The 19,569-nt window shown below is 39.3% G+C and overlaps 1 protein-coding gene across 5 annotated transcripts in view; it reads left to right on the forward strand.

The window, feature by feature from the left end:
* CDK6 (cyclin dependent kinase 6) overlaps positions 1-19,569 on the forward strand; it is a 208,720-nt gene that overhangs the window by 121,171 nt on the left and 67,980 nt on the right. For all 5 annotated transcript variants that reach the window (XR_003922689.2, XR_003922690.2, XM_030009190.2 and 2 more), the window contains one exon: positions 14,918-15,085. Coding sequence is in view for 3 of the 5 variants with exons in the window: in XM_030009190.2 (XP_029865050.1) it covers positions 14,918-15,085 (168 nt within the window). In the remaining 2 variants the exon portion in view is untranslated. The remainder of the gene's footprint in view (positions 1-14,917; positions 15,086-19,569) is intronic.

Below are 19,569 nucleotides of genomic sequence, written 5' to 3' on the forward strand. Positions count from 1 at the left end.
TCAGTGAGAAACAGCACAGACCAAAAAGGAAAAGACATATAAAAACATGAAGTTAAAGGAGGAGAGACCATCTTACAAAGCCCTTTTTATTGTTTTTGCCTTGATTAGAATATATCCCTTTCTTGCTTTTTGTTTGCTCACATAATTCCTGCTGATGTCTATAGGGCTTACTGAAGACATAGGAAAAGGAGAATAGAGGCCAAGCTGCGTGGGCTATAGTGAACCAAAACTGCAAAGAGATGCATACTTGACAGAGAGTTTAAAATAAAAATAAACCACAGTTTCTTTGCTTGGTTTCTGGAGCAGAAAGTCGCAAAACAAGCAGAAAACTTCTGGTTCTTGATGAAATGGTTAGTTTAGCTTCCTTACCTCAACTGCTCTGATTGTTTCAGACTTTAACCTTCATTTCAATGAAAAGAATTTAGACTTAATTCAACTTAGGTTTATGTCTGTGAAACCGGGGCCTTAGAAAATATTTCAGAAGTAGCTTTAGCCTTCCGTTTGCATTTTGTTCTTTTGCAAATGTGGTGGAGGTAACCTTGATTTGCTAGTTAGTGGAGTCACGCTTTATTGTGACAGAAAACTAAGAACAGTCCTTCAGTGAAAATAACAAAGACCTACCCCATGGTGATTGATGAGAATGTTGTACAAGTGAAATGAGCTGGAAAGTCATCATCTTGTCTTTTCCTTTGCCACAGGAAAAGCATAACAGAGAGATTTCTTTTCTTCTGGTCCTGATAAGGAATCTAACGAAGCATAAGGAGAGGTTACACAGCATGGAAATGTGTTACACCCAGCTGCTCACTAGCTTGCAAAGCTGCAGTAAATAATGCAGTTGCTATTTAATAAACAAAAGAAAACAGAAGTCCTTTGATAGTGATCCCTAGCCTCTCGCATTTACCCTACTGAAGATACAGTTTGTTTCTACTTAATTGACTGTCGTTTTGGAATAACATAGAGTTTGATATTGTATTGTATGATTTGTAATGGGGTTTTTGTTGATAGGGAAAACAAAAGACTTATCTTCCTAGGGCCTGACTCAGCAAAGCACAGGCGTATGTGCTCCAGGGTGTTTGTCTGGATGGTAGCTACTTTTATTCTCATAGGTTTTCCATGAATGGTTACAGTGAAGATACACAAGAAGACATGTAGTTTTGTCTTCCAAATTGGCTTACATAACCAGTAGCATACTTTTTTGCTTGTCACAAGTTACCCTTTTGAGAAGCAATGATGCATTTGTCACAAGCTACATTTGTCACGTGCATCATTTGTGACACTTTCAAAAGATACTTCTTCTTGGAAGCAGTTTGTTCCATTGCCTGGCTCTTTTTATGACTTAGCTTCTAACATATCTTTAGCTTTTTATTAAAAATCTCTTAGAGTTTGTTTTGTTTAGCATTCAGGGAGGTGGGGAGAGAAAATATCGTGCCTGTGAAACACTGGAGGCAATCTTCTCCCCTCCCAAGATTACTGACTCTTATGTTGCACCTTTCTCCCCATACCCAAGCCTCACTCTCAGTCCCAAAGCAGAGCTGATTCTTGACTATTGTGCTAACATTAAGAAATAAGTAGGCTCATCGCTCATTGTGTCACTACGCGTTGAAGATGCCTCCTTTTTTAAGAACCAGTCAAGTGTTCAAAACAAAACAAGGCGAGGTTTACACTAATGTAAATCAGTGTCATTTTGCTCAGAACTGGAGGGGCTACTGCCCATGGCACTTTGGAGAGACTCAGCAGATGTGTGGGACCATATCCCAGCACTGCAGCTACAGCAAACATCAGGCACATCACTACCTGTTACAGTTTGTTATACCTGAAATCCAGAGATGAGCTGCTGAGGCTTGCTAATAGCTGGCATCTTCTGCTGGCCTACCTTGCTCGGTAATGACCCGTTCTGTGGGACGTCAACCCAAAGCACCCAAAGAGATGGAGTAGGATCACAGGGCCTGAGAGTGAGTGTGGTGGGAGAGGAAATGGCTGAGTGGGATGGGGGCAGTGAAGGCATGGAGAGAAGGGTCAGAACTGGGGATGGGGCAGGAAAGGGCAACAAGGCAGGCACATGAAGGGAGGAAAAAAAGAAGTAAAGGAAAAGGTAGGAAATCAGTAAAGAAAGGAGAAAGTGATAGACCACGTAAGTGGAAAGGAATGTGTAGCCATTCCCCTAGTCTGGTGCTATTGACAAACTTCTTATCCTTTCAGTGAAAAACAAAGATTTTGTGCACTTGCTTGACTCTTCTTGCAAAATCTCTTCTCTATGCCTTGTCTGTAGGATAAAGTGCTTGCCTGTTCACTTTGTTAAGCTGTTGGTTCAAGAGCTATTGATTTTTTAATTCAAAGTAATAGAATTGCAAATGAACTGCTGCTGTAAATATGGAGAACAACTCAATTTGCTGAGTGCTTCCAAGAAACAATTCTTTTTTTCCCTACTTTTGATTTAGGTGTAGAAGGGCATCAGTAAGATTCTCATCCTGAAGACTATTTTGACAGTTCATACAATGCTATAACAGCATTGCAAAGCTACATGTCCGATTCTTGGATTCAGGCTCCTGGTCAAGTTGGTTCCAGTAGGCCACTGTCCCCTCTTGGCTCTTCCTTGAAGCCCATTTCTACCCATAACTTATATCCAAGAAAACTTTCCTCTTGTGTATATCCTTGGTTTTCATGAAGGTTGTTATGCCTTTATAACTGAAACCAAATTCTAGATCTTTGGAATACTTAACAAACATTAACCAGTTAATCTTTGCAACACTCATGAAGTAGTTAACCATTATCCCTGAATTTATAATATGGAGCAGGAGAGGCAGCAAAGTTAAATGAACTCCTGTGACTAGAGCTCAGGCAGTAATTGACCCCAGTGTAGAGCCATCGTACAGCACTGATGACCATCGCAATACTTCTGCCATGCAAGTACATTACAAGCAAAAAAAAGTATTGAAAAGTGGCTTTTTAAAAGTACATAACTGAGCTTTATTTACTATGTATTCCCAGGAGAGGTTAGGAAGGGATTGTCTTCTTACTTTCCTCTGTGTTCACATCTTTAATAAAAATTGTTAACTATTTACTAAAAGAGTGTCTAACTCTAGAGAATAGCTGTATTTTGATGTCTGGTGTCATGCTGACATTTTTGTTTCAGACAAGGTTGGCTACACCTCTCTGAAGGTCCTGCTGGTTCTGATGAATGTGGGAGGAGGATGGAAATATTAAAAAGCAGTGAGACCAGCTCAGGTCTTTGAAAATTGATGGGTAGAGTCCCAGTGACTTCATCGGGCTTTGGCTGTGCCTAATACGAGGCCATCTTCTTCCTCAGCATGAAAGTGCCGTTCTTGACTACGCTGAATTCCTAGACATTTTTATGATGGAAGCAATCAAAATTAATTAGGCCCAAAGTCCAAACTTTACAGTAACCCCAATTTCTAATTCACAAAAGTGACTCTGCTGTCCTGCCAGCCTCTTTTACAGTGCCTTGAGCTCTTATGTATCTGTATATAACACAAAATATATTTCCTTATATATCAGGAAATGGAGCAGGCCTGTGTTATAATAAGTTTAAACAAGTTTTCTGTTAAACAAGAATTGCTGGACTGAGTTATAACTTTGAAGGAGCCATAGGAATTAGGCGTCCAAGTCCTACTGATTTTAAATGATGTTTGGGTTTCTAATCTGTAGGATCCTATTGACTGCTTTTTTCTCAGTTTTAAAGCAGCACAATTTATTTTCTTGTTGCCATGCAGGTGTTTCATAAAGAACCCATGCATTTTTAGTGGATACTGTTTAAAAAAAACAACTGAGAGAGAAATTAAAAGAACAGTCTTCTTGAGCCTTTTGTGTCTAGCCAAGGGTTTGACAGTTTTCAAAAAAGTCTTGGCTGAAATGTTCAAAGCTGCCTTGGATGTAGGAGATCTGGTCATCCAGATCCCCCAGGATACTTCTAAAGTCTCATCCTTTGTTGTTATGTATCAGCATATAAACAAATCTCAGCCTTCTTGATGGCACACTGCAGACAAATCCAATGAGAAGTTTTGCAGAAATGTCAGTAATGTTGCCAAGGTGTTGATAGACCATTAGGAGAAGTAGTCTGTCATAAATCTCTATGTATTTACATAATTTGCATGCTCCTCTGGACCAGAATCTATGTGGTCTAAGCTGTTTGCACATGATTTTGATCATGTTAAGATGTTAGTCTTTGTTCTGAGGTTAGCCCTTCTTGTGCTCAGGTGACAATGTAGGGCAGTCATCTTCCAGGGCCTTCCACAATATCTCTAATGTTAGCTTAAGTTAGCAGTCCCCAGAAGACATGTTTACGGATTTACTCTTCTAGGAGACTTTACCTCCTAAGTCCGAAGCTCTTTGTAAAGCATTTTTCTTGATGTATGTGCACAGCATTGTTTCAGCTTTCTAATCACTGACCAGCTGGCTTGTTAGTGAATAGAGCTGTGGGCCCCTTGCCACGTTTCATGTGAGGTCTTGGCTGGGTGGCCAAGCAGGCAGCCTGCAGCCAGTGTCAAAGCAATTCAAGAGGTATTGGCACAGCAGTGTCCCCATTAATTTCTGCTTGTCACATGCTGTCATGCAAGTTACACCAGAGAGGAAATGACCGTTAAAAAAAAAAAAGTATGCTTGTGGCACTTGGTCCCCTCCAGACGTTATCCCCGAGGTTAAACAAGTGGATACAATTAGCTGCTATCCACAGACAGCTGCAGGGAAGGAGAAGCCGAGACCTGGGCCCCACAGCAACGTGTCTTTCCTGTTAGTGAGGAGTGTCGGCTGTCAACATATGCTATATTTTTAACCCTTCATGGGGTCTGAGTAAATTAAAAAGAGCTATTATGACCAACAGTGTCACGAAGGTGCTGGTAAATAGGTGTAGTGCTGAGTGAGCAGTGTTCTCCTCTAGGGAAGGGGTTTTGTTTGTTGGTACCATTCCTTGTAAGGACTGGTGTGAGCAGCGCTGGAGGAGAATCGGCTCGTCAGTGATTGATAATTTACTGTAGTTTGTCGATTCTGCCAGGGACTGAGACAGTGATTTCTGTGAACTCCTCTCAGAAGCATACTGAAGTAGTTAAAGGGAGTCACATCCAGCTTTGTGGATTTTCTGGGTGGACTAATTTCTCTGATTACATCAGGAGAGCTTCCACAAGGCTTGCAAACAAGTGATGATATGCTTAGGATGTCCCAAAACACAGCCTGGGAATGCAGAAGCAAAGTCTATGAAGAGCAAATGGCCATGATGTCCCACAATGAGAGAAGGAAATATATACTATTAGAAGCAATCAAGAATCTCTTTTAAAAACTGAAAGCACTAAGCTCTAATGAGAGGTGACAGAGATAGGGGAGTATACACAGTGCTCCAGAACAGATTGACTTAGTCAAATGAAAGTCTGAGTTTTACCCCAGAGGGAAGAGGCTCACAGCATCAGTCGAAAGAAGGATGTCTTGCCTTGTTGAGAAACATGACCATTAAAGAAGCTGAAATTATATGAAAAGTGTACTCCAGAATTCAAACTGCAGCTTTTCCCCAGCTATCCAGCTTGACCTGATGTGACACTTAGATACCAAAATTTGACTGGTGTCAGTCCTCAGACATGTGCCAGAAGGGGCTTCAGAGCCAATGCATACAAATCACAGATGCTATTTCAAGTCGTTTGTATGGGGCTTACCAACCGGGTGAGCCAGTAAAGAGTTTGGGGGATTTCTTGGTTCGTTTTAGTCCTCATCTTTTTTTCAGATGGTATGAGGAATAAAAGAACAGAGGGGGTAACAATACTGTCTCCAACACAGTTTTATGAAAAGCTTGTAATAAAAGAAAGGAAGTTTCCAGAAAGTATTTGGGAATGTACAAAACTATTATGATATCATCCAGAGATACAGGAAAAAATTCTGTTTGTTTGCTTATCTAGGCTCAGATCTGTAAATTCTCTTAAGAGCTGTGCCTTCTGTTGGTTTTTCTACTGGGCACAAAGAGTGGAAAGGTTTGAGTGGTGAAAAAGATTGTTAATCAAAAAGTTACATTTACCTGCTGTAAAAATTTCACAGCCAGGACAGATCTTCGTAACAGTGCCACATTTGCCAATTTCTGTCAAATTGTTAAAACAAAATTCCCCTCTGTTCTCATTTAATTTGCATGTATTTTCTCTTAAAAATACCAGTAGCCAGATAGAAAATGTTATGTATTTCATTTGCATGTCTGGTAATTCCACTTTTATAGGAATTTTTGGTACACTGAATTACTGAAAATAAGTAAGTAGGACAATAATTATACAGGTTTCCTTTCAGTCATGCAAATTCTTTTCATCAAATGTGAAAAATAGCAGCTGATAAAGTAAAACTTGAAAGATCTATATTGCACACTGACTTGACAGGTGTTGAGGTATAAAATGAGAAATTAATATGGAAAGACTTATAGACACTTAAACTAATATTGATCTGCCCAAAATGAAATGCATCCACGTGTGCCTATACATGTGTATGTACGTATGTATCCCACAGATGTTAAGTACACATTTCATATACTGGCTTTGGTCTTTAGTTCACAACTACTGAGATCAGTACGGAAATCTGGCAGTATTAAGATACTGGTAAAACAGACATGTACTACGATTGAAACTTTTAAAGACCTCTAAAATCCAGGTCTCTACTTTAAGGAGGGCAGACAGAAGGTTACTCAGAACAGTTCCTTGAACACAATCGGGTGCATCTGTTTGTCTTAATCTAGTCTTAATTATGTGTCCTTTGCTGCTGATGAGCACTGGTGTTTGGGGAGTGTTTGGAGCACTCCAAAATATGCTTGATCAGGATCTCCTGTGGCAGTACAAATTCAGTGGTTCCCTTCTGAAGGGACAGTTGGTGAGTTTAAGCAAAGGGACTAGAACACGTTAAATGTGCTGTGGTGGCTATAAATCGAATTCAGTCTACAAACAGAGGCATGGCAATAAAAGGAAAACAGTGCCTTAGTACATTGAAAGCTATTATATAGATAGATAAAATTCAATCATAAACTTATGGCAATGCAATAGCATTGCTAACCTCAAACTTTTTCAAAGAATACCATGGACTTTTATAATTCAGTTAAAATGTTGCTTTTTTCCTGAATCTTGTGCACAGTTGCAGTACTTTTGCTTGAGACTGACATACAATGTTCATAATATACAGGCAGGTCCATGCATAATAGTGACATTTGCAAGTTTTACTAGATTGACTATTAACTGATTGACTGACTATTGTATTCCACGGTAATTTATTTAGGTCTTTCTAATCTTGGTTACCTTATTACTATTAATAGCAACCAAAATAGTCTTCAAAACAGTGTTTCTAGAGACTCCAGTCCTCCAGGTATTGTATCTTTTAAATTGGTACACAAACAGTTCTAGCCATTAAAAAACCAGACACACCCCCCCCCCCCCCAAAAAAACCCCAAAAGAACCCAACTATATTCATTTCAGTGTTTATACTTTTGCAGTGGACTAGTATGGATAGCATTGCCTTCAATGGGATTATTCAAAACACTAAAATTCATGTATACATACATGCATACTTTTTTCAGTGTGCATGTCTGCAGGGTTCTTCATCCTAACAACTTAATCCAGAATCACTTGTCTGAGCTGTGCTTTCTTTCTTATCAAAGCAGTTTAAAATCAGAATATATTTTAAAATATCTGTTAATCTACTCTGAGTGTATTAAAGTATCTTTGATATGATTAAAATAATTTTACAATTCAAAAATAATTATGGAAATATTTTACTTCATATTTAAATATATATATCTCTCTGTTAATTTTCAACAAATTGTTTACTTTTAGGGTAGCAGCATACAAAACACCAACAATTACTAGACCAGTTCCTTGCATGAGCTTGGCAGATATTAGTTCCCTTCTGCTAATAATACACTAAATGAATTTGCTGTATTTTTCTCCCTGCACAACATTTTATTCTATAAACTGAAAATGAACATTTTATCGTGTACAGTAAGGTTGATTAATACGACTAAGTGAAAGGGTCATTCGGATTTATTGTTCTCTTATCAAAACAGTGACCATGTTTAAATTGAACATGCTGTGAAGTTCACGTTCTCTTGGTACTCTAGTTAATTGACAGGAATATCACAGCAGTCTTCTCCTCTGGGGGTGACCCTTACCCTGTGAATACTTTCATGGAAAGCAATAGGACTACTCTGAGATAAACTGTTACCCAATATAAGGAAAAGGAAGAGCTCCATATTCTGGGTGTATATTGGGTTGGATCATGGACGACTCCTGAAAGGCTGTAGTGTGGTTAGGTGAAGGCAAAGAGCACAGCCTCCTCCTCCCCTTTTGGAATGCCCTGCAGGGAGGCAGATCAGAGTAACTTTCTTAGAGAAGAAGGAAAAGGGCACAAGGGCAGGGATCTATCTGCCTCTTACTCTGTCCCAGCCACTGCACCCACCCACCTGCAGGGACAAGAGTATCTTGCAGCTCCATAGGCTGTGGCAAATTGCTTCTCTGCCCCAACCATCACAGTCATGGCATTCTAGATAGGCTGGTGTGATGGGTACCCAGCCCAGTGTGAGGACAAGATTTAAAAAAGAAAATTGCTGCATTTAACAGGGAGTCACTACATTATTACTAATGCCTTTGGGATTCAGTGTAACAACATTAATCATGTCTTGCTATTCATGTATCTGTACTGTGTAATTCTTCAGGAATGCCATTGTTTTTTTGGCATTAATTAATGTTGACTGTTTGTTACAAAGTATAACCATAGAAGTGCTGTAATATTCTGCTTCAAAAATAGGCCCCAGAGAATGTGAAAACTCTTTAAACTTTCATTCCAGCATGTTCAAAAAACACCCTTTAAAATGAAAGCGATCTGATGGATGGGGGTTCTGTATAATCCTGTAGGATATGAAGGAAATCTCATCCTGCTCCTCTTCTGCTCAGAGAAGGTCCCGCTGTTTGCTGAGAGGCAGTGAGCCTTTTCATCAGACTAGCTTGACTGATTCATTACACATTGCTGTCTAAAACTCTTTCCCTTTGTTTACACTTGCGGTTGTCTCTTATGCAAACACTCCTACAGGAAATGTACAGGACGAGTATCCCAACACCTGCCATCCAAAATAGGGACATTCCATTCTGCTCAGCAAAAAGAGAAAAATGAGTTACAAATAGATACAAGCTCTGGGTGAAGGATGCAGGTTGTTGCGCAGGTGCATGAGATACTCCACAGAGGAGTAGGAGAAATGTTAGGAGATTCCAAAGCATTGTTGTGTTTTACCAAATGTTAGCACAGAAATTGAGCAGGAAGAGGAAAATAGGCAGGTAAGAAAAAAAAAAAGCCATAAAAAGCCTGTGCATTAATACAAATTTAGGGTCTGTTGTAGTTGGCAAGGATCTGTACTGTGGTGCTTTTATCTGGTGATACAACCGAGTATATTTGTGGGCTGCCACAGACTTACTTTCTCTGGTATTAGGAACTCTTATCACCATGACCAAGGGCAATCTCGTTAAAGATTTTTCTTTCTTCACATACAAGTCAATGGTGGGAAAATGTCAGCTTCACATAATGAGCAGCCATTCATATGTGTATGTTACTTCTGGGTGCATGCGTTCTCTGAAGACATATTATTCTCAGTGTTTTCCTTTAGGTTGCATCGTGCTGTGTCCCCCTCTACAAAGACAAAATCTAGCATCTATACCTTTACCTCGGTGGTGGGTTAGCCTAGCCCAAGAGCCAAACTCCCACCCAGCTGCTCACTCACTCTCCTCACCTCAGCAGGATGGCTACAGAAAATAAAGAACAAGGAACAAGAAAGCTCATGGGCTGAGATAAGACAGGGAGATGGCTTACCAATTACCATCATGAACAAAACAGACTCACCTTGGGGAAAATGAACTTAGTTTAATGCCAATTAAGATAGGTATTTAATTGCCAATTCAGGTAGTGGGGAAAAAAGGCAAACATTCAAAAAACACCTTCCCCTGCCTTTTTCCAGGCTCCACATCACTCCTTACTCCCCCCACCCTGAGCAGCCCAGGGACATGGGGTGTGAGGGGTTGTGGTCAGTCCATAGCAGCTCCTCTCTGCCACTCCTTCCTCCTCACACTTTCTGCCAGCTCCAGCATAGGTCCTCTCCACAGGCTGCAGTTCCCTCAGGAATAGCCACCTGCTCCAATGGGGATCCTCCACAGGCCGTAGTGTGGATATCTGCTCCACCACGGAGTACCTCCTCTTTCTCTTCTTCCTCCTCCTCCTCTCATCTTGGTGTTCCCTGTGCCGTTTCTCACTCCTTTTGTTCCCTCCTCTTCTTTCCCTCCAGCCTTTTCTGCCCTTTCTTAAATATGTTTTCACAGAGGAGCCACCATCTTGGCTGACAGGCCCAGCTGTGCGCTGCGGTGGGACCACTGGAGCCGGCTGGAACCGGCTGGAACTGGCCACGTCTGGCACAGGGCAGCCCCTGGTCTCCCCTGACAGAGGTCCCTGCAGCCCCGGCTGCCAGCACCTGGGCACCAACACCCAAAACAACTCCGTACTTTATGTTTTCTTTGAGTAGCTACTTGAATTATTTGGTTGACAGCCATGCCATCCTCGTTTGGATTAGGCAGGCAGAGTACTCCCGAGAATCTGGCTGGTGTTAAACAACAAGTAAGTTACTGCAGGCAGTTGACAGATATTTTAGCTGGAAGTCAAGATGGTGGGTGACTCCTAAAGGATCAGAGTGGTATTTTGAAAACCAAAGGCTTGGAAGGGATTTATGGGTCAGGAGCTGGAGGACGGTTAAGAGGGGTCAGTGAAGCATAGAGTCAAGAGGGGATAGGACAAGGAGGAGACAAAAGTCTGTAGGAAATCAAGGCTTTCTGCTCCTGCTGCCCCTGAGTTGGAAATGTGAGCCTTGAAGCCGGCCTTTGCCAGAGGCAGCAACAGCAGCTGCTCAGCCTAACTCAAAGCCTATCCCCATCCTTGCTGATGCCTGAGGCAGAATATGCAGGACGTATTTCTGTGTATTATTGAGAGTCATGACATAATATGGTATTGCTTGAAAAGTTTGTCATAATTTGGTCCTGACATTCAGTGCTGATAAATTCAGTAAATATCAGATTGAGCAATGCCATCACCGATACCAGATATGGCGGAACATGCAAAAGATGCAGCATCTCCATAACAAATTTTGCTCCTAACTGTTTCCATTATGAGGCTTTTACAAAACTAAAGCTAGTAAGATATTTGCCTCTAAGGAAAGTGTATTTGTTCGTTGCATCCCCAAATAGCTCAGTTTTCAACTGAGTTATGGATAAATATTTTAGATTTGTGCATAGACCACATGGAAAATGTAGCCTGAAAAGGGAAAACATTGTAAAGCCATGATTATCTGAAAGTAATCACAGTGGAATAATGTATATATCTTCAACTTGGGCAACAACCATAGTAGGTTTTGTGATGTTAGAAGCATGGCAGAAATCTCTAATCTGAAACAACAGGTGCTGTTCTGTGTCTATGTTTGTAAACATACAATATCCAAAGATCATCTGATAGACCTCAGGAGAGGTTTGATCATGACTCATTAGAACTTGTTCCTCAAATCTGCGAAGGCATGAATCTTCTTGTTTGTCAAATAGAATTGATCATTTTTCAATTAACTTCTGAAATATGATTTTAACTGTAATTCCAAAGTATGGTATGCCTAGCTACTACAGAAAATTTCTCAGGGAAAAGCAGACATGGAACAAACTAATCCCTGAGGCACATGAAGACTCTCTTGCAGTTATTTCTAGATCTTGGAAATTGAGATAATACTGGGTAATCATCACTAATAAAAATGGATGCATTTCCGTCAGATGAGTGGAATTATCCTGATTTAATTAGGTTGTGATCTGGATTGTGCATGTTTATGGCCTTTATCTGATTTGCTAGCAAATTTAGTGTCTTCTGATACTAGTTACAGTATCAAAGAAAAGACACAGCCCAGACTGAGTCTGATGTTTCTTGCAAGTGACTGGCTAAGAGCATGAAGTCATTTTCCAAATGTGAGGCCTAATGGTTTTTAACTAGGCTTATGTACAGCACAAAATTAATTGTTCATTATGGATAAAAAAGTAATTTCAAAGCTCTCTCTTTTGTTTGCTTTGATATTGAAAATCTATTTGTGCAAACAAATATCAAATTCTGAGCTGCACAATTTGGTATTCTGTATTTAAAGTGCATAATAATAAGCCTATGTCATGTGATTTTGGTTTCTGCTCTTTTTCTAACTGGCTGAGAAGTTAAAAACAGGACAATAATGAATCACAAATATCAAATGGTCTTTTTACATCGAAGTGCCCTTCTTTACACACATGAATCTTTGAACTGTTCTTCCAAGATAATTTTGAACTGAAATCTGTTCATACATGTAACAGTAAGTTATAAGGGATAGCAAAAGAGCATAATCAACAGTCCAAAATGAATACTGGAGAATAGCCTGTATGAACTAACTCTGAATGTCCTGGAAGAGGAAATACAGCACTTTTTTCCCCAGTTTTTTCTTCTTCTTTCTAATACCTTTTAAATTTACACTTTCTTGGCACACTTTTCTGCGGCACATGTAATTTTTTATGTGTGAAGAGAACTTCAGTAAATTATATTCATCTTTTGAGTCCTGTGGGGGGAGGAATAGATATACCAGTTTCCATTTTCAAACATTTTCTTTTTTTACCTGTGCCTGGAAGAAGACTCTGAATTTGGAAATTGAAGACATTGCTTGCAACTTGCAACTAGCAGAGCAGGATTGCATTTGCTGAGCTTGAGGAAGAAAGTTGAAACAAAACCAGCATCAGTTGTAGGGAAAAAAATATTCTTGATATGTTTGGTAACTGCAGGAATGAGTTTACATACTCAACAAATGAGTAGGATGCAGAAATGTCACCAAAAAGGGACTCGCCAGGGTCTACTGACTAATCCTTAAGTTCTTTAAATTATTTCTTTATTTCATCTGATATTATGCCTACCTGGAATAAAAAAAATTAGGCCCAAATTCAGTGAAACCATTAAGTACCTACTTAAGATAAGATAACCACATACTTTAAATGATCTTGGCATGTTCTTTACATCTGCAAGACTGATCCAAAGACTGTTGGGATTTGATTTAAGTTATAATAGCACAGAGTGAGCAGATATGACATGTATTAATTCTACTGATGACTGAAACTTGCAGAGCTGTAGTCCTAGCTCTTCCACATATTTCTGAACTGCAAAGGGAAATTATATAAATTCAAGAGGATTCAATACCCTTTGTATGTTTGTTTTAAAGGTGCAAACCCTATTATACTAGCTATCAAAATTATCAGATCTCAGTTTTTCCTGGGGAGGCAAAGGGAATAAAAGGCATCAGCTAACAGGGAATGGGGTTCTCAATTTACCACCATCCTTCAGAGGTGATAATAACTAAATGCTCTCACAGCATCCATAGTTCTGTGGTAATATCTCCATCATCAGAGTCTTCAAATAAAAACTGGTTACTTTATGAGCAGCCCACTGTTACTACTGTTTGGCAGACAGAGTTATAGGCTCTGTATAGAAATGGCCATGTTTTATCAGAGGTCAGATTAGAGCTTCCAGCCTTAATATCTATACATTTTATAATACTTTCTGTAGAGATGATCAGGGAACATTACATGAGAATAATAATTTGGTATTAAATTATATAGCAATGTCTATGAAGTGTAACTTAAAAATGCATCCAGGTAAAGCAATATTATCAAGTTGAATGTTTTGAGCTATTTTTAAATCCATTTTCAGATATCATTCCTTTTAGTAGTGTGCCTTGAATATTTACTTGAAACATGCCCAAGTCCATAGAGAACAACAAAAGCCACCAACTTCAATTTATCCATCTCATGTTTTCTCATGTTTAATGCTATGCACCTCTCCAAGATCATTTTGGTTGCTAGTAGCAGGATTGGTGGACACCCTGCTGCATGGCTTATGGAAAGGCCATATGTCACCAGCAAACACAGAGCTGGAATTTCATGAACTCAAGTCAAGTGCATACAGAAAATAAACTTTTTCTTTATCCCTTTTATTTCTTACTTGTTGCAGCACCTTGTTGTAAATACCTATTTTTGCAAAGATAATATTCAAGTTGACGGTATCCTAAGCTGGAATTCAGGGGATTTCTACTATTTAGTTTTGAGTCTGTTGGTTCATTCCTTTCGCATTACTAAGATTAATGTGAAAACATGAGTACAGATGAAAAAGTTTCTTCAGCTGTGGAAATGTCATAGAAGATTGCATCACTATAACAAAACAGAAAGGAAAATGAGAACAGTTACTTATGATTATTACACTGATTTAGTGCTAAACTTTGATCTAAATGTAGTTTCTGTCCTGTTCAGGAAATTCTATACAACAGGTTTTGCCAAGTAAACTTTATCCCTCTAAAACATTAAATTCTGGTGAATTTGTCATTTAAACAGCTTTTCTGATTGAAACAGATCCTTATGCCTCTTGAAGTGAATGATAAAATTTCACTTCACTCAGGCAGGACAAAGCATAAACTTGCGAGAGGCAAAGTGGTGTGTGTTTTAAAGTTAAGAACAAAAAGCTGCTATGTATCTATCTTTCTTACTTGGACAGCATTCTTTTGAAGTTGTCCTGGGATTTACAGATGTGCTTTTGCTGTATCTTTTAAGTATGTTGACCAGTCTTTATACTTCTATCAATCAACCTCAAATAATTCAACTAGAAACAATACATTAACTTGATAAGGACACCTGTTCAAGTCAGCTGGTTCTGGCAACATCCTGTCCATTTTATATTAATAGTTGTTTTTATCTTCTGTGCACATATTTAAGTCAATATTTGTTAAATTAGTTTTACAGATTATGACAGGGCATCTACTTGTTTGCCACCTTGATAATTGCATAATATCATTGTCTTGATAATTGCATATTGATTTCTTATTTATATTTAGGATATGATGCTTCAGCTGTTTCGGGGACTGGATTTTCTGCATTCACATCGTGTGGTGCATCGGGACCTGAAACCCCAAAATATCCTTGTAACCAGCAACGGGCAGATAAAGTTAGCTGACTTTGGCCTTGCACGAATCTACAGTTTTCAGATGGCTCTTACCTCAGTGGTAAGTTTCTGGAGGCTTTTATTTTTCTTTTAATGCAGCAGTGTTCTTTACTCTCTATGTTCCTGGCTTTTTATCCCATATTATAACGCTGCTTCTAGAACCATCTCTGCAATTGAAGTCACTTGTGTCTCCGAAAACAATTGCTTTCCAGCCAGGATTGAAGTTGTTGTGGTTACTTTGTACAAGTAATCGATTACTGGTTCTAAATGAAATCATGACTGATTACTGAAGGGTAGGTATGTGCTACTTTTCTGAAACTCCATCATTCTAGCTTCTGTTGTGATACCGACTTCTTTTGCACAATAAGCCAGACAGGTAGGGTGAAAGTTTCTGAAGTACCTATTTTAAGATAAAACTCTTGCTGATCCCCAGGTATCTTGCCTGAAAAAATACACAGATACTTGTGAAAATGCCACACTGTCATGCCTCTGATTTTCTGTCTCTGTGAATATGGATTTGATGCTTGCTCCCATATGTTACTGAATGATCCAAATAGGGCTGTGCTGGAGGCAGCTCAAGTGGACCTGGCAGCCAAAATCACAGCTATTTCCCAAGCCAGCTGTTAAAGAGCGCCTCCAGTATCTCTAGGGCCCCTGCCACTGTTACCCCTCTCTCAGCAGCTCTCCTGGTTGTCCTTGAGCTGTCCTGGTTGTCCAGACACAAGCTCACTCCCAGAAGGTCTGGCCCTCTCCTGCATTAATGTTGGTAGACACCTGCCAGCTCCTCGCTTTTTGACCCCGTTTCCATGCTTGCTGGCCCTGCCCCCAGAATCAGCTGCTGTTAGCTTGGCACAACATCTCTGAAGTGTATTGAAGAGTAACCATGTTGCAAGCATGTTGGGTGTCATTTGGTTTTGTTGCCTGCTCATGGATTTTTTTGTTTCAATTTTCTATTCTGAGTATCACAACTGCCACAACAGTATCACTTACGCTAAACACAGGAAAGAGAGAACTGCTGAGAAAAGAAACTGAAAGGAGTCCAGTTCGCATTTTACATCGTATTGTAGAAATTAGCCTGGCTCACGTTGATGAAAAGCAGTCCGTTGTTATTATTAGTTACTGTAAGAGTCTTCCCATCTTTGTATGATGTAATTATGACGTCCTGTGTTCCAGCTTCAGTGTGAGTGAAGGCAGGAAGCAACAGAAAATTATATCATCTTGCTAAACATAGGAAAATATCCTCGTCACACAAAGCATAAGTAAACTTGTGTTTTGGGGCTGGGTTTTTTCATTGCCTCTAGGATCTAGCCTAATCCAAAGCCGAAAGAATCTCTCTGCTGAGGTTGGTGAGGATTGATCATGTTGTAACTCAAAACAGAGCTTTGAAGAAAAGGAGAGAAATGTTGTTCCTAACTGCTGTAATTTTTCATTTCCCAGTTATCAGTTAGTAACGGCTTCGATGAGTATTTCTATTGATCCAGAAAATTCTTTAAGCTAAAATTGCGGTGTTGTAAGGCTTCCAGCAGGGCATTTTTTAAAGTTCTGCATAAAATGAGGAAAAAATGTCTACAGAACTGAGCAGGAGTTTGTGCATAATCATGTAGCCTGCATAGGAATGAAGGTCAAAAGACCCAAAAATAAACTGCATCTACTGAGGCAAAAACGTACCAAGACCTGCTTGTAAGAGAACGTTGCCAGAATTGCTATGTGAAGGATGTATGTATGTTCAAGTATCTAATACTTGTGTGCTAGAAGTCATGTTTCAGAACCCATTAGCTACTACCCTTAGCACTGCTGTGAACAAGAGTCGTTCAGATTAAGGGATTGTCCACATGCAAGTTTGTGCTGTGTTCACACAAGCATTCAATTGCCATTGCAGCTATGCTAAAGAGTATTAAAATAATTGAGTTATTCAGTGACCAATGACAAATAAAGTATATGGGCATAGGCATGAATAATGGCTTTCACACTTAGAACTTAGTGTATCATTATTTTCTTATTAAAAAAGACCCTAGCTATGCCCACGGCTTTTTTAAGTTAAAAATTTATTGGTTTTAAAACGCTTAGTGTTTAACACCTTTGAAATCAACTTTTGTCTGCGTATGTAGAAACCTATAGGGGAGTGTTGCTTACAATGTGATAATGTGGTATGGTTTTAAATGTCAGTCTTCATTGCTCCTGCAGACTGAGTGCTGGTCAGAAACTTTTACTAAACATGCATTAGCTGACACAGGCTGCCAGTTTTCCTTTTCTGAATGCAACTTCTACCTTTGTCTAGCTGCTTTGTTGTGCGAATTCTTCTTTTTGTTTTTCCTCCATTAAAACTCAGTACAGGAAAAAAAACTTAAAAAAAAAAAAAAATCGACCTTCTGTTTTTCGAACATAAAGATATTCTTGACTTTACCGTTCCCAGAAGTCTAAATTGCAGTTCTTCACCAAGCAGTGAGTAAACTTTCATTGACTTCAGCAGGACCAGCTTTGTTTTGAAGTGTTTGCAGAAAAAAATATTGAATTATAAAAGACAGCATATATCTACACATATATCAATTAATAAAAGTCCTAGCTTGCAAGGATTTGCTTCAGACTTATACTGAAAAGTGATAGTGCAGACAGCCCAGTGATAAAAAGTACATTGCATGCACTATCATTGCGATCAATACAGGGCTCTGCAGCATTTCCTTCAGAATTGAAACTTACTGCAAGATAAACTACAAGAATCATCTTTTGAAGTATCAGATCATTCCCAAGATGCATCCTTATTCATTGCTCACAAAGAAACTCTTCAGATGGGACAAAAAGAGCTTGCCATGAAAGTAATCCAGTAAAAACTGATCCAACCCAAGTACTCTGGGTGCTGAAAATGGTAACATCAAAGCAGTCTCTCTCTGATAGCCAGTTATTTCCACAGAATTCTTCTGGCAGATCAGTTGCTCAGGCATATTGCTGTCATTTAAAGAAAGCTCTTGATATTTCTGTCAGTGAATGAATAAAAGATTCAAACTAATGTTACGCAGGCTTTGGGGGGCAGGGTGGAGATCACTGCTCCCAGCTGTGGTCAGACTGAGAACTGATACACGTCTGAAATAACAACACTAGAAAGAACGAGGTCAGGCGGGGGTGTCTCAGATGGTGGGTAATAGGGCATGCTTTTGGTTTCGTACAAAGTTAGACTCTTTTTCAAGTGTTGGTCTTGGCCCTTGGGGAAATTTTGAATAGGCTTTATGATAACAGAGAAGCTCCATAGGACAGAGGGGGTGGATTGATGTGAATGTGTAATTTTAGAATTTGACAGCAAAAGCTAATGAACTGTCACTTTTTCTCCTGGTGCAGAAAAATGGACACGCAGTTCTAACTTTCTCTGAGCAAAGGAGCAAGTGGCTGTCTGGAAAATCTGAAGTTATATTATGAAAAAGAAATAAGCCATTTATCTATTTTTGTTGACTTCTAACTGCCTTAAAGAAAGGAAATGAAGCTGAATCATGGCACACGAGAATGCTGTGAGATAAGTGCACGCAGTTGTGATCACAGCATCTAGGTGGAGCTGAGGCTGTCCAGCTTTTAAAACCTGACCTGCATCAGGATCTGAGTGAAACTGGAAAAATGTTAGTGTCTGTAACACACTCATAATACTTTCTTTGAAAACACGTGTGCTTTCCCTTAGATGGCAGCACTACTGATAGGGTTTTTTCCCCTGAAATGCAAACAAAATTGTTTTATGTCTTCCTTTTTAAAAAAAAAACACTCGTTTGCAGATTTACTGAACGTCAGAAGGGAAAACACATCACTTTCTCTGCTGATGCTCTAAGCTGTTGAATACTAGACTCAGCTAAATTGACGATTAAAAAGAGAAGACACAAACTATCCTGCAGTTACTGTCAGTGAATAATTTTAGATTACGCTAGCATTTTATTTGAGCATTTCTTCAGGATAAAAACTTTCCATCCATTTCTGGCAGTCACTTCAGCACAAATGGTTTACATGTCACATCATGCAGGAACTTGGATTTCATTTTGTTGGTATAGTAGCAAGGGAGCATAAAATAATTTTCACTAACTGGGCTTACTGTGTAAAAATAAATATATAAATTAGTTACAGCAATGAAAACAACAACAAAAAAAACCAGAAAAACCTTCTTCCAAAGAGGAATGAGTGCCTTCCCGTTTTCTGCCCACTGTTGCATTGTAATTTTCTAATAAATGCCACCTGTTAGGAAATACTGTGAATGTAAACTCTCATCTGAGCTAGTATGATAGTTGAGAGCACAGTCAAAGAACTTTCTTTTGCTTTGCCTTGGTTTAGGGTTCTTTTTTCCTTTTTTTATGGCCACCTCTTCCTGATACTATGCTTCCCAAAGTCCACATATTTATTTGTACATAACACACCTTGCAGTGTCCATTCCTATGTTGGGTAAGTTCCAGCAGACCTGGAGTCTGTTGCAGTACAGCTTTAACCTGAGATGCTCTGGGTATCCCTAAATGGACCTGATTGAGCAATCTATTTAAAACTTGCAGTTAACATCAAACATAGGAGTAGACCTATGGAAAT

This window comes from Aquila chrysaetos, chromosome 3 (genome assembly GCF_900496995.4).
Source record: "Aquila chrysaetos chrysaetos chromosome 3, bAquChr1.4, whole genome shotgun sequence".
NCBI lineage: Eukaryota > Metazoa > Chordata > Aves > Accipitriformes > Accipitridae > Aquila > Aquila chrysaetos.